At 46.1% G+C, this 14,141-nt stretch overlaps 1 protein-coding gene across 1 annotated transcript in view; it reads left to right on the top strand.

Annotated features, from left to right (window-relative positions):
* Window positions 1–14,141, top strand: part of PLEKHG3 (pleckstrin homology and RhoGEF domain containing G3) — a 231,815-nt gene that overhangs the window by 81,156 nt on the left and 136,518 nt on the right. The window contains exon 2 of the mRNA XM_063947498.1: window positions 10,708–10,928. Coding sequence (XP_063803568.1) covers window positions 10,775–10,928 — 154 coding nt within the window. The 5' untranslated portion in view covers window positions 10,708–10,774. The remainder of the gene's footprint in view (window positions 1–10,707; window positions 10,929–14,141) is intronic.

The following is a 14,141-nucleotide window of genomic DNA, read 5'->3' as shown; positions in this document are numbered from 1 at the left end:
ACTCCCGTGTCTCTGGGTCATCTAAGCAGAATGCTTCCTCCTCACAATCCACAAACATCTCTGATGTCTCATCTGAAGAGGAGGGGGAGCATACGGTCCTGTCAGACACTGAATCAGGTGTTTCTGATGAGGATTCTCCCTTGCAGATTGATGTCCCTACCCTAGTGGTTGCTATTAAGCAGATCCTACACATCACTGATGATGAGGATTCCACTACTGTGGCTAAGAAAACTGATTAAACGGCAGAAGGTGGTTAAAAATCTATTACCCCATTCTTACCATTTAGTGGACATCAGGCGGGAGCCCTGGTCTACTCCTGGGAAGAATTTCCCTCTGTCTAAATGGGCCTTGGCTCGCTATCCTCTCCCTGCAGAGTTATGTAACAAGTGGGAAAATTCACCGCCGGTGGATTCTCACGTCACCCACCTAGTGGTGTCGTCCACTCTGCCTGTCACCACTGTCACTTTGCTGAAGGAACAGACATATTAGCGTGTGGAGGGATGCCTGAAATCTATTTCCTCCCTTACAGGAGCTGTGCATAGGCCCACTATTGCTGCCTCTTGGGCTGCAAAAGGTATTGAAGCGTGGGTTCAGGCATTGGAGGAAGAGCTGCCCGTGGATATATCTGACACTGCCAGAGAATACCTGTCTCACATTACCACCGCCTGTTACATTCAGGGGGCGTCCTCTGAGGCAGGTGTGTTGGCAGCCAAGGCGTCGACTACGTCTGTCCTGGCTCGCCGTATTCTGTGGTTGAGGTCATGGAAGGTGGACCTAGACTCCAAAAAGACCTTGGAGGTACTCCCCTTTAATGGGGACATTTTGTTTGGGGAAGACCTAAATAAAATTGTGTCTGAATTAGCGGCTGCTAAGACTGCCTTTCTCCCAAATACTAATCCTTCTGCACATAAGGCAAAAGGTACCACCTTTCGTTTATTTCGACCTCAAGGGAAAGCAAAAGGTCAGGCATTCCCGAGAAAGTCTCATGCTCTCAAAACCACCAAGCCCAAGGCAAAACAATCCTGGGCGGCCAGCCAGCCTGCTTCTAAACAAAACAAGCCAGCTGCATAACGGGGCGGGTCTTCCCCTGGGGGACCCCAGGGTGGGAGGCCGACTTTTACAGTTCGCCCAGGTCTGGTTAAAGACCACTTCAGACGCATGGGTGCTGGAAGTTGTCTCTCATGGGTACGCAGTCTCTTTCAAGAGACATCCCCCACGCCAGTTTTGCACCACGGTTCTTCCTTCGGTTCCGTTAAAGGTGCAAGCTTTACAAACGGTTGTTAGTTCTCTCCTGAGTACAGGAGTGGTTTTGCCGGTACCCTTAGTCACAGAGTGGCAGAGGTTATTACTCAACCCTGTATCTAGTCCCGAAAGCCAATGGGTCTTTCCGGCCTATACTCAACCTCAAATCTCTGAACAAGTTTGTGAGAGTGTCCAGGTTCCTTATGGAAACACTGCGCTCGATTGTACTGGCTATGGAACCCAGAGATTATATGGTATCCCTGGATATACAGGATGTGTACCTGCATATACCTATTGCCATGTCACATCAGCAATTTCTACGGTTTGCTATTGGCAACCTACACTATCAATTCCAGGCTCTGCCATTGGGACTGGCTACGGCTCCTTGGATCTTCACCAAGGTCATGGCCGTGATGATGGCCCAGCTCCGTCGCCAGGGTGTCAGAATCCTGCTGTATCTGGATGATTTGCTGATCCTGGCAAACTCCCACGATGTCCTTATCAGTCATCTGCAACTGTCAGTAACCTACCTGCAAGCCCACAGGTGGCTTATCAATTGGAAGAAATCCTCACTGGTCAAATCTCAGAGCATGGTGCACCTGGGGGCACTCCTGGACACACAGTCAGAGGCTGTTTCTGTCTCCAGAGAAGGTCCTAAAGCTTCAGGACAGGATAAGATGCTTCCTCCCTCGCCCCAGAGTGTCGATACATCATACTTGGCATGATGGTGTCAACCTTGGACATGGTAGAGTACGCTCAATTTCATTCCAGCCCACTACAGAGGTTAATCCTTTCCAAATGGGGTGGCCTACCTCATCGGATCAGATCTCACATGATTTCTTTGACTCCGGAGGTTTGTCTGTTGCTGACCTGGTGGCTCCAGGACCAGCAATTAAACGGGGTCCGTCCCTTCTGGATCCCAGACTGGGTACTGCTGACAATGGATGCCAGTCTGAGGGGATGGGGTGCTTTGTTGGACCAACACTCTTTTCAGGGTCGCTGGACCAAGGAGGAATCAGTCCTCCCGATAAACATTCTGGAGTTGAGGGCGGTGTTCAATGCGTTATCTCTCGCCCTGCCTCTAGTACAGAACAGGCCTGTTCAGGTATGGTCAGACAACGACACCACGGTGGCATACATAAACCATCAAGGTGGCACTCGAAGCCACATGGCAATGTTGGAAGTGTCAAAAATCCTTTGTTGGGCGGAACGCCACCTGCCAGCAATATCGGCAGTGTTCATCATGGGCGTCCTGAACTGGGAAGCGGACTTCCTCAGTCGCCAGGACGTGCATGCTGGAGAGATGGGGGTCTTCATCCAGAAGTCTTTCAACTCCTAGTGGTCAGGTGGGGCCTACTAGATTACTAGATGTAGACCTGATGGCGTCTCAACACAATTACAAGGTTCCAGTCTTCGGATCATGGACAAGGGATCCTCAGGCAGCGTTCATGGATGCACTGGCAATTCCATGGAACTTTTGGCTGCCCTACGCGTTCCCTCCAGTGTCACTCCTGCCCAGGGTCCTACGGAAGATCAAACAAGAAGGAGGAATGCTACTTCTAATCGCTCCAGTGTGGCCCAGACGGCATTGGTTCTCAGACCTGCAGGGTCTGTCAACAGAGTATCCCCTTCTACTTCCTCAGTGCCCAGACCTCCTCGTACAGGGCCCTTGTCTCTATCCAGACCTGAGCAGACTGGCTTTAATGGCGTGGCTCTTGAAGCATCACTCCTGATGGCTAAAGGATTCTCCGAGGCGGTTATCCAAACTATGTTGAAGGTCCGCAAATTGGCATCTGCCCGGATTTATTACAGGGTCTGGAATTCTTACTTCACCTGGTGTGCTGATAAGAATTATGATGCATATCGATTCAGAACATCCAGAATTCTGGCTTTTCTGCAACGAGGCCTTGACTTAGGTCTTCATCTGCCCTCCCTCAAGGTTCACATATCTGCCTTGTCGGTATGGTTTCAGAGAAAAATTGCATCTAAACCTGACGTTCATACTTTCACTCAGGGTGTCCTTCGGATTCAGCCTCCCTATGTCCCTCATGTGGCTCCATGGGATCTGTCTGTTGTACTGAATGCCCTGCAAGAGTCTCCATTTGAACCTCTTGAGTCGGGTGGACCTTAAATGGCTCACGGCCAAGGTCCTGTTCTTGCTGGCTATTGCCTCTGTAAGAAGGGTGTCGGACTTAGGTGCATTGTCCTGTCATCCACCCTTTCTATATTTCACCGTGACCGGGCAGTTCTAAGAACTCGAGCGGGATATTTACCTAAGGTGGTGCCATCTTTTCACCTTACCCAAGAGATTGTGGTTCCGGCCTTTATCTCTTCAGACTTGTCCTCCAAAGAGCTGTCTTTGGATGTGGTAAGGGCTCTCTGTATATATGTGGAGAGGACTGCCTCTATCAGGAGGTCAGATACCCTTTTTGTATTGTTTGGTTTCCACAAACGTGGCTTGCCTGCGAATAAGCAAACCTTGGCCAGATGTATTAGAATGGTGATCGCACAAGCCTATGCGCAGGCTGGTATTCCAGCTCCTGCTGCTATTAAAGCCCATTCTACTCGGTCTGTTGGACCTTCTTTGGTGGCCCACCGTGCCGTGTCCGCAGAACAATTGTGCAAGGCGGCTACATGTTCCTCAGTGAACACGTTTATTAGGTTCTATGCCTTAGATACTTCCACCTCCCAGGATGCTTCCTTTGGACGCCGGGTTCTCATACCCGCTAAGGTGCGTCCCCTCCCTTGAGGAACTGGTTTAGGACATCCCCGATATTTTACCTGTGGAAACCAATGTACCCTGCTGTAGAAAAGGAGTGTTATGGTAGACTTACCATGGTTAACACTCTTTCTGCAAGGTACATTGGGTTCCACAGGGCACCCACCCGGACGCACCAGGCTTCTTTGGGTTTGTATGGCATTAGCCGCTGGTACCTTCTCCTGTCGTGAGAATGTGGTTCTATGTGACTAACATCTGCCTTCTATCTTGCCTGCTCCTGCATTGGACTGGTTAACGAAACTGAGCTCTCAGTGCCTGGAGGCGGGGTTTTAGAGGAGGCCCCAATGCATCCTGGAACAGCCTAAAGCTTTAGCCTGTTGGTGCCTCTGGATCAAGATCCACTCTACACCCCTGATGTTTTCCCTGTGGAACCCAATGTACCTCGCAGAAAGAGTGTTAACCATGGTAAGTCTACCATAACACTTCTTATTTAGACTTTGGATCTTTGAGACCCAAGTGCATGATTTTGCATTTTTTGGCATTAAACTGTAATTGCCACACTCTTGACCATTCCTCTAGTCTACCTAGATCCTCAATAATTTGTTTTACCCCTCCTGGTGTGTCTACCCTGTTGCATACCTTTATGTCATCTGCAAAAAGGTATACTTTCCCTTTAATGCAATTTGCAATGTCACCAATAAAGATATTAAAAAGCACTGATCCAAGTACAAATACCTGAGGTACTCCACTGGTAACATTTACCTCCTGTGAATGCATTCCATTTACTACAACTCTGTTTTCTATCCTGCAACCAAGATCTTATCCATTCAACAACCTTAGTATCCAATCCCATTATTTAGCAGTCTGCAATGTGGAACAGTGTCAAAAGCCTTATCAGAGTGACACTAAGTTCCCCCAAAATTTATCAAAGCGAAACCACCAAAAACATGCAACCTTCCATTGAGATCCACTGCATATTGCCATCCTCATGTTTACTATTAAAGAAAAACATGCTGTATACACTAACCAGCGGTTACACAGACTGTAGGTTCAACCTCCCCCCCCCAAAAAAAACAAAGAAGTGGTTTAAATAGGCAAGATAATTGAATTTGCAGCGTGTCATTTTAAATATGCTGATAATCTTTATACAAGACTATGATTCTCCCTTCTAGAGGAAAGAGTTACCCTTTTTCCTGTCCTGGCCCTGAAAGCAAGTAGATACATGGAATTGAGCGCAAGTAAGCTAATATACAAGGGATACGGTCATTAGGTCGACACAGCTAGGTTGACAGTCATTAGGTGGCCCATGAAGGTCGACATGTACTAGGTCGACAGGCCAAAAGGTCAACATGAGTTTTTCCACTTCTTCTTTCATTTTTTGGACTTTTTCATATTTGACGATCCACGTGGACTACAATTGGGAACGGTAACCTTGCCGCAAGCCATGCAAGGGGACATGGTGTACTAATTGGGGTTCCCAGTCACTTTACAAAGAGAACGACACCAAAAAAGTCCAAAACCCCATGTCGACCTTTTGACCTGTCAACCTAGTACATGTCGACCTAATGACCATGTCGATCTATTGTCCCTGTCGACCTAATGCATGTCAACTTTCCATGGTCGACCTAAAGACTGTCGACCTAAGTTGAGTCGACCCAACGACCCATACCCATATACAAGACCCTTGGTTTTGCTTTTGGTGTTATTGTCTTATTGACCATTGCTTTGTGCCTGACCATTTTTATTTGCTGCCTGCCCTGACCTTGGTGTCTGTTTTGACTTTCATTTTGCTACCTATTGATTTCTATAGTTTTTGATGGTAGCTTGTTGTAACCATGGCCCTCATTCCAAGTTCGCTCGCTAGCTGCTTTTAGCAGCATTGCACACGCTAGGCCGCCGCCCTCTGGGAGTGTATCTTAGCTTAGCAGAATTGCGAACGAAAGATTAGCAGAACTGCTACTAAATAATTCCCTGCAGTTTCTGAGTAGCTCCAGACCTACTCCTAGACTGCGATCACCTCAGTCCGTTTAGTACCTGGTTTGACGTCACAAACACGCCCTGCGTTCGGCCAGCCACTCCCCCGTTTCTCCAGACACTCCTGCGTTTTTACCTGGCACGCCTGCGTTTTTTAGCACACTCCCTGAAAACGGACAGTTTCCGCCCAGAAACACCCACTTCCTGTCAATCACACTACGATCACTCGAGCGATGAAAAACGTCGCTCGAGCTTGTGTAAATCTACAAAGTTTTGTGTGAAAGTACTTAGCGCATGCGCGCTGCGTACCATGCTCATGCGCATTTTTGAAGTTTTTTACTTAATCGCTGCACTGCGAAAATCGGCAGCGAGCGTTCAGATCGGAATGACCACCCATGTTGTTCTGCAACTATAGCTGTGGGACTACAATATCTGTGGGCACTGCTGAGGAAGTTCTGAAATGAGAATGGGGGCTGCTAAAGACCATGATTAGCCTGGCTGCAGTGGGCAATACTGCTGTCACTGGTGACCATTTCATAGTTTATCTCAAGTGTGTGTGTCGGGTGTGGATTAAAAAATCAACAGTGTCTAGATAGGTTGCCAGGGTTGATAGGTCAACAGTTAAATTGCAGACAGGGCATAGGTCGACTTGCAAATGGTCAACACAGAAAAGGACAGCAATTTTTATTTATTTTTTAACCCTAACTTATCCCCCCCCCCTCCCCCCATGCTTAACCCTAACCCTCCCTCAAGTGCATAACCGTCACCATAACCCTAACCCTAAAAATAATGAAAAACCATGAGTTTTTTTTTTTGTGTAGTCCTTTTGATGCTAAGTTCATGTCGACCATTCAACTATCAACCTTTTGAACCTGTCAGCCTTGTGACCATGTCGACCATCCAGTGTCGACGTACTGACAGTCTATCTTCCATCCGGATATTATCATCTTCAGTATATCAGTGTAACAATTATTTTTGCATAACTATACTTTTGATCTCCTCCTGCTATGTTCTGTACCTGTGGCTTATAAATATTTAGATATCATACCTACGTTGTCATGTCTGGCATTCTCTTTATAACATGAAAAACATTTTGTGAGAGAGAGATACTTAAGTAGAAGATGCTGCAACAAAAAATAAACCAACTCCTGTCTTTTCTAAAAGTTCAGAGAGGGATCCCCCGTCCGCGTTTAAGCACAGACATGTCTGTGGCCCAAACTCCTACCACATATCATATGTACAAACAGAAATGTATAATCTTTCAGTAATTGTAAATTAGCAATTTTTATTAAAATTCAGACATGTTGATTAGTGTAAATGTGTTAGGCGTGCTTGTGCCAGGAGAAGTGGGTTGGAAAAGGGAAGAGGCGCACTAATGTACAGTTTGCCATGTACTATATAGTAAGGGTCTGGTCATGTAATTGTGAGCCGACATAGAATGGCACGCCCGTATATACTCTGTCTAAGGTTCATTTTTTGCAGTAGCTTCAGGTCAGGTGCAGAACATGATGATGCGTGATAACTAGTACTAGTGAACCGTCCATTTGTGATTAACACTTTGCAAATGTACCGTGAGCATGGTGCTTTTTTCCTAATAGCAAATGCAGGGTTGACCCTGACCAGTTTTATGCCCAAAACAAGATTCTGGCTGGTACCCCCCTACCCACTCCACCACCAGAGAAGGGGTTGAAGCCTCAACGATTGGGCGTGGCCTCATGACAGCGGGTGACTGGGGAGGCAGAGGGTGTCGGTGTCTACAGCCATCAAGTTGCTACACCTTGTGTGTCTCCTGCCATCAAGTTTCTACCCCTTGTGTGTCTCCAGCCTTTGTTTCTCTCCCTTATGTATCTCCAGCCATCAAATATCTTCACCTTGTATGACTCCTGTAATCAAATCTCTCCCCCTTTGTGTCTCCTACAATCAGATCTCTCCACCTTGTGTGTCTCCTGCAATAAAATCTCTCCTCCTTGATTGTTTCCAGCAATTCAATCCCCAACATATCTCTTTAACAAGATCTCATAATTGACTTACTTTTGCTGTCTTCCCTCTGCTTCTTTCTATCGCAGCTCTCTCTCTGCTGTGAATGATGCTGACGTGACCTCAGGTGCCTCTAGGCATTTGCCTATACCTAGTGCCGGCTCTGAATGAATATATGGAAAGCAAATCAAATGTTTAGAAACATGGCTTTAAGTGTATGTGATGTATCCCCTGCATGCATCTTGCGGTAGTTGCGTAAAACTGCAATTGCAGCATTTTTTAGTGATCAAATTTTAAGTCTGCGATTTTGGGCACAATTGCAGCCAGTGCCATACCTTCGAACTGTCCCAATTTGCGCGGGACAGTCCCGTATTTTGGACATTGGCTCTCATTCCGAGTTGATCGCTCGCAAGCTGCTTTTAGCAGCAGTGCAAACGCTAAGCCGCCGCCCTCTGGGAGTGTATCTTAGCAGAAGTGCGAACAAAAGGTTAGCAGTTCTGCTACTAAAAAATTTCATGCAGTTTCATAGTGGCTTTATACTTACTCCTACATTGCGATCACTGCAGAATGTTTAGTTCTTGGTTTGACGTCACAAACACGCCCTGCGTTCGGCCAGCCACTCCCTCGTTTCCCCAGCCACTCCTGCGTTTTTATCAGGCACGCCTGCGTTTTTCAGCACACTCCCTGAAAACGCTGAGTTGCCGCCCAGAAACACCCACTTCCTGTCAATCACACTACGAACACTTGAGCGACTGAAAAGCGTAGCTCGAGCTTGTGTATAAATGCATAGTTTTGTGTGAAAGTACTTTGCGCGTTTTGCAGCCGATTTTTAGCCTGTCCGCTACGCTGCGAAAAACAGCAGCGAGCGATCAACTCGGAATGAGGGCCATTGTCAGGCTGTCCCACCAGCGATCCACAGTGTCCCAGAGTGGGTGGTGGAATGGCAGTTGGGAGGCTCCTATTCACGAGAGAGAGACAGACAGGGGGCATGTCATCAGCTCACAGAGTGCTGGGCATGCCCCCTCAGTAACAAAAATGGGAGGCGTGGCTTGAGATAGTGGCATTCACATGAAGCCACACCCCTTTTGGCTAGGCCACACACCCTTTTCAGGCACACGCAGGAGTTCTGTGATTGTACATGTTAGGAGGTATGCAGTTCAACCTCAGCCCCAGTACCTTTACTGTTTTTCTGTTGCGGGTATTAGTTTATCAGATGGAATCACTATAGAACTGCTGTAACAATTAGCAAATACACAGTGAATGGATGTAAACCCTTATGAATAAGAATTTGTGTCTATTTATGTTATATTGGTATATATATATATATATATATATACACATATATATATATATATATATATATATACAGCTGCTCGGCTCCGGCACTCCTGCTATACACAACTTGCTCAGGTGCCTTCCCTGTGGGGCATGCCCACATGTATGTAGAGATTGTTATAAAGGCGGCACTCAAAGACTTGCACAAATAGTGAAAAAGCATCCACGTGACACACATTAAAGCAACATCCACACACGTGGATGCTTTTTCACTATTTGTGCAAGTCTTTGAGTGCCGCCTTTATAGCAATCTCTCTCTATATATATATATATATATATATATATATATATATCAAAGCGAAGAGAGAGATAAAGTACGAACCAATCCGCTCCTGTCATCTTTTAAACACAGCCTGTAATATGGGAGTTATGAGCTGATTGGCTGGTACTTCATCTCTTTCCACTTTATCACTCTCAGTGTTTATACATATACTATTTTATCTCTTTCCACATTATCTTTCTCCAAGCTCTGATACATATGCCCCATAATTTGTTAAAACGCAAAAGCACGCTGATAACATGCAATTTGGAGTTACTGACATTTTTTTTATAGTCCCAATTTTCATATTGCTGAGCAAAATTTCCATAAAAAAATAAGCTAATATTCTTAATAGTGAAATATAATAATAGCATCTAGTATAAATAAAATCTCCATGAATGACAAATGCTTAAGTACTTTTGAGCTGGGGCGTGTGACTGAGCCAACAAGTGACATTATAATAATACATAATATCTATATAATAATTTAAATGACATTAATATTTTATTAGACAGGTTTAGCTTGGCTAGACATTTAGTGTACAATTAAAGAAATTTCAAGAGAATAAAAACATTTACAGTGCAGTGTTGACAGTTCATTCTCACTGTCCTACGCTAAAAGATTCTTCTAGCTTCATCAAGTGTCCATCAACCTGTAATGTTGCTCTCCTGTGGCTGTAGACGTCCTATCCTTGTAGACATATACAGTATGTATGCAGTGTCGGACTGGGGCATATAGGGCCCACCGGGGAAAGCAGTGGTAAGGGCCCATGTTTAGGGGTGTGGCCAGTCTGCAGAGGAGTGTACTCTGCCACCACATTGGTTTGACTAACCATTAGAAAGTGCAACATCTGGGCCCCTTCATTAAATTCAGCTACTGCATGCATGATAAAGTACCAGATTAATAACAGCAATGCACTGTAGAAAATACACCATATTCCAGTATAAGGTAACATATGTATAACGTATAATTCATGTGCACATTCTGGAACCTGATCCTTAGAGCAGGAGGTGGGACCCCAGGCAGTGGGGCCCACCGGTGGTTTCCCCTGTAGCCCTGTGGGCCAGTCCAAGCCTGTATGTATGGGGTTTTATTTGAATTGTGCACCAAAGTCTTCCTGCCACCAATTCTGTCTGGATTGTACATGTCCCTCTCCTGTTGTTAGTGCTACAGTGTAACCATTATTCTGTCTGGTTTTCAGATCAAGATTCCGAATTGACTGGACTGAGAGGGGTCTGTTTTAGGCAGTTTGCTCACAGACTTCACCAATGGAGGGTGAATGTAATCTTCAGGAAGGTGGTCAGGTCTCACAGCCGGGAATGTCTACAACAGAGGATTCTACAGCGTTCTCTCCCCTGAAGACAGGCGAAGAAGAAGAGCAGGGTCGCAATCTGGAAGAACCAGCACACCGGGGTAATGAAGGTATTATAATATTTCTATAATGCATTTATCACAGTCTGTACCAGTGTCGGACCGGGGCATTAAGGGCCCATCGGGGGACTGAAGTGATAGGGGCCCATACTTAGGGGTGTGGCCAGCCTATAAAGGGGGTGTGGCCAGCCTACACAGGGAATTTAAATACACAATTGTCTTGTGCATACAAGTGCACGGTCTAGAACCTAATCCCTAGAGGAAGGAGTGGGCCCTCTGGTAGTGGGGCCCACCGGTGGTTTCCCCTGTACCCCTGTGGGCCAGTCCGACCCTGGTCTGTACCAATTGACAAGAGTGGGAACAAGTGCATGAAGTTCTTAATTCCTCTATGGACACTTGTGTACTTAAGTCTTCTCGTTCCACCAAAAGTTATGCTACAGTATAAATACCGAGTTAGTACATTTTTATTTTATTATGGTACCATTGACAATCCACCTTTGTCTGTTTGTGTAATATATAAAAAAAAGTATAGAAATTAATAAAACGGTTTAACATTTTAAGAAAGGGACATACATGCTAAAATATATATTTTTCTAAAAATACCACTTGTAGGCGTTATACCATACTTGCCTACTTTTGCAAACTAGAATCAGGGAGATTACAGTAGCATCTGCCATGCAAAGTGCGGCGTGCCGCCAAGGGGGCGTATCATACTCTACCCAAAGGGCGCGTCTCGTTCCACAAATAGGCGTGTCTATGCTTAAATCATTGTTGTTGCAAGATATTTCTATGTAACATTAGTAACAATATATTTTGGGAAGTTTTGCAAGTATTGATACTAACATTACTGCCTGAAATACGGGTTTCTTATTTGCAATATGTTTTCGCTGTGATATTTCTTTTCTCACTCAGCACAATATACATGGTAAATGTAATCCTTATGCAATAAATTCCAAATGCAAGTTGACCTTGTGTGAATTCATCCATAAACATATAAGTAAAGGATGATTTTGGTGTATTAGATGTTATTTTATTGTGTACACAGTATTGTCTGTATCTTGTAGGCACTGTATCTTGTAGTCTGTGTTATCTATACCATTGCAGCATTAACCAAATAATTACAGACACCAGCTACTCTAATTAAACAAATGTGTTTAACTACAGAAAGATTACTAGCAACAATTCTTGCACCAGAAGCAGCAGCAGCAGCAGCAGAGGCATGCTATGGGTCAGTGCACTTCATCACAGATAAGAGGAGTGTGTGATCAGGTATTGCTGTCTCTCTCTCTCAGGGGTTACACAAGGGGGTAATTAGAGCCGTCAGCAGTGATTCCTGAGCAGCTACAGCAATTTGGTCTCTCCACAGCACCGAGAGTGTTCACCAAGGTGATGGCAGAGATGATGTTTCTACTCCGCAAACAGGGAGTGAACATAATTCCATACCTGGACGATCTTCTGATAAAGGCAGCGTCCAGGGAGCGGTTGATGGACAGTATTCGCCTCTCAAGCACACTACTCCTGGATCACGGGTGGATTCTGAACTTACCAAAATCTTACCTGGAACCGACGCAGAGACTTTCCTTTCTGGGAATGATACTGGACACGGAATCTCAGAGACTGTTCCTTCCTGTGGAGAAGGCTATGGAAATCCAGTCGATGGTTCGGGCTGTCCTGAAGCCAACCCAGATCTCGGTGCATCTGCGCATTCGCCTTCTGGGGAAAATGGTGGCCTCTTACGAGGCCCTTCAGTTACGGAAGGTTTCATGCGAGGCCCTTCCAGCTAGATCTATTGGACAAATGGTCCGGATCACATCTTCATATGAACCAGAGGATACGTCTGTCGCCAAGAGACAGGATCTCCCTTCTGTGGTGGCTACAGACTTCTCACCTCATCGTGGGTCAGAGGTTCGGGATTCAGATTTGGATTCTGCTAACCACGGACGCAAGCCTCAGAGGTTGGGGAGCAGTCACCCAGGGTGTGCAGTTTCAAGGAAAATAGTCAAGTCTTCCAGTAAACATCCTGGAACTCAGGGCTATCTACAACGCCCTTCTGCAGGCCTCATCCCTACTTCAGAATCAGGCCATTCAAGTCCAGTCGGACAATGTAACGGCGGTAATAAATCAACAGGGCGGAACAAAAAGCAGAGCAGCGATGTCAGAGGTGTCAAAAATTCTTCTCTGGGCGGAAAAACACACCGTGTCGTTGTCGGCGGTCTTTATTCCGGGAGTAGACAACTGGGAAACAGACTTCCTCAGCAGACACGACCTGCACCCGGGGGAGTGGAGCCTTCATCCGGAAGTGTTCAGGTGCGTGACACGTCGGTGGGGATATCCACAAATTGACATGATGGCCTTTCGTCTCAACAAGAAGCTCAAGCGGTATTGTTCCAGGTCGAGAGACCCACAGGCAGTGACAGTAGATGCTCTGACAACTCCGTGGGTCTACCATAGGGTGTACGTGTTTCCTCCACTTCCTCTGATCCCAAGAATTCTAAAAAGAATAAAAAGGGAAAACGTTCAAACAATACTCATTGCTCCAGACTGGCCAAGAAGGGCCTGGTACGTGGACCTTCTGGAGATGCACCTCGAAGATCCGTGGCCTCTGCCTCTTCGCGAGGATCTTCTGCAACAGGGCCCGTTCGTCTATCAAGACTTACCGCGGCTACGTTTAACGGCATGGAGGTTGAATGGCTGACCCTAGCCAGGAGAGGGATTCCTGACAAGGTCATCCCGACTATGATCCAAGCCAGGAAAGGGGTAACATCTAAACATTACCACCGTATATGGAAGAAGCATGTCTCTTGGTGTGAGAACAGGCAATATTCTGCGGTGGAATTTCATCTTGGACGTCTCCTGCTTTTTCTGCAGTCGGGAGTGGATGTGGGCCTACGCCTAGGTTCCATTGAAGTTCAGATTTCGGCATTGTCTATTTTCTTTCAGAAACAATTGGCTTCTCTCCCTGAGGTCCAGCCGTTCTTGAAAGGTGTTCTGCACATCCAACCTCCCTTTGTGCCTCCCACGGCACCTTGGGATCTTAATTTGGTGCTGCAGTTCCTCCAATCGGGACTGGTTTGAACCGTTACAGGAGGTTGACGTAAAGTACCTTACGTGGAAGACCGTCACACTATTGTCCTTGGCCTCAGCGAGACATGTGTCGGAACTAGGGGCGTTGTCTCACAAAGTCCCTACTTAATTTTCCATGAAAACAGAGCTGAACTCGTCAGCAATTTCTTCCTAAGTTGGTGTCCGCTTTTCACATCAACC

Source organism: Pseudophryne corroboree, chromosome 12 (genome assembly GCF_028390025.1).
Source record: "Pseudophryne corroboree isolate aPseCor3 chromosome 12, aPseCor3.hap2, whole genome shotgun sequence".
Lineage (NCBI taxonomy): Eukaryota > Metazoa > Chordata > Amphibia > Anura > Myobatrachidae > Pseudophryne > Pseudophryne corroboree.
The sequence above is the reverse complement of the archived record's forward strand: the minus strand, read 5'-3'. Positions and strand labels throughout refer to the sequence as shown.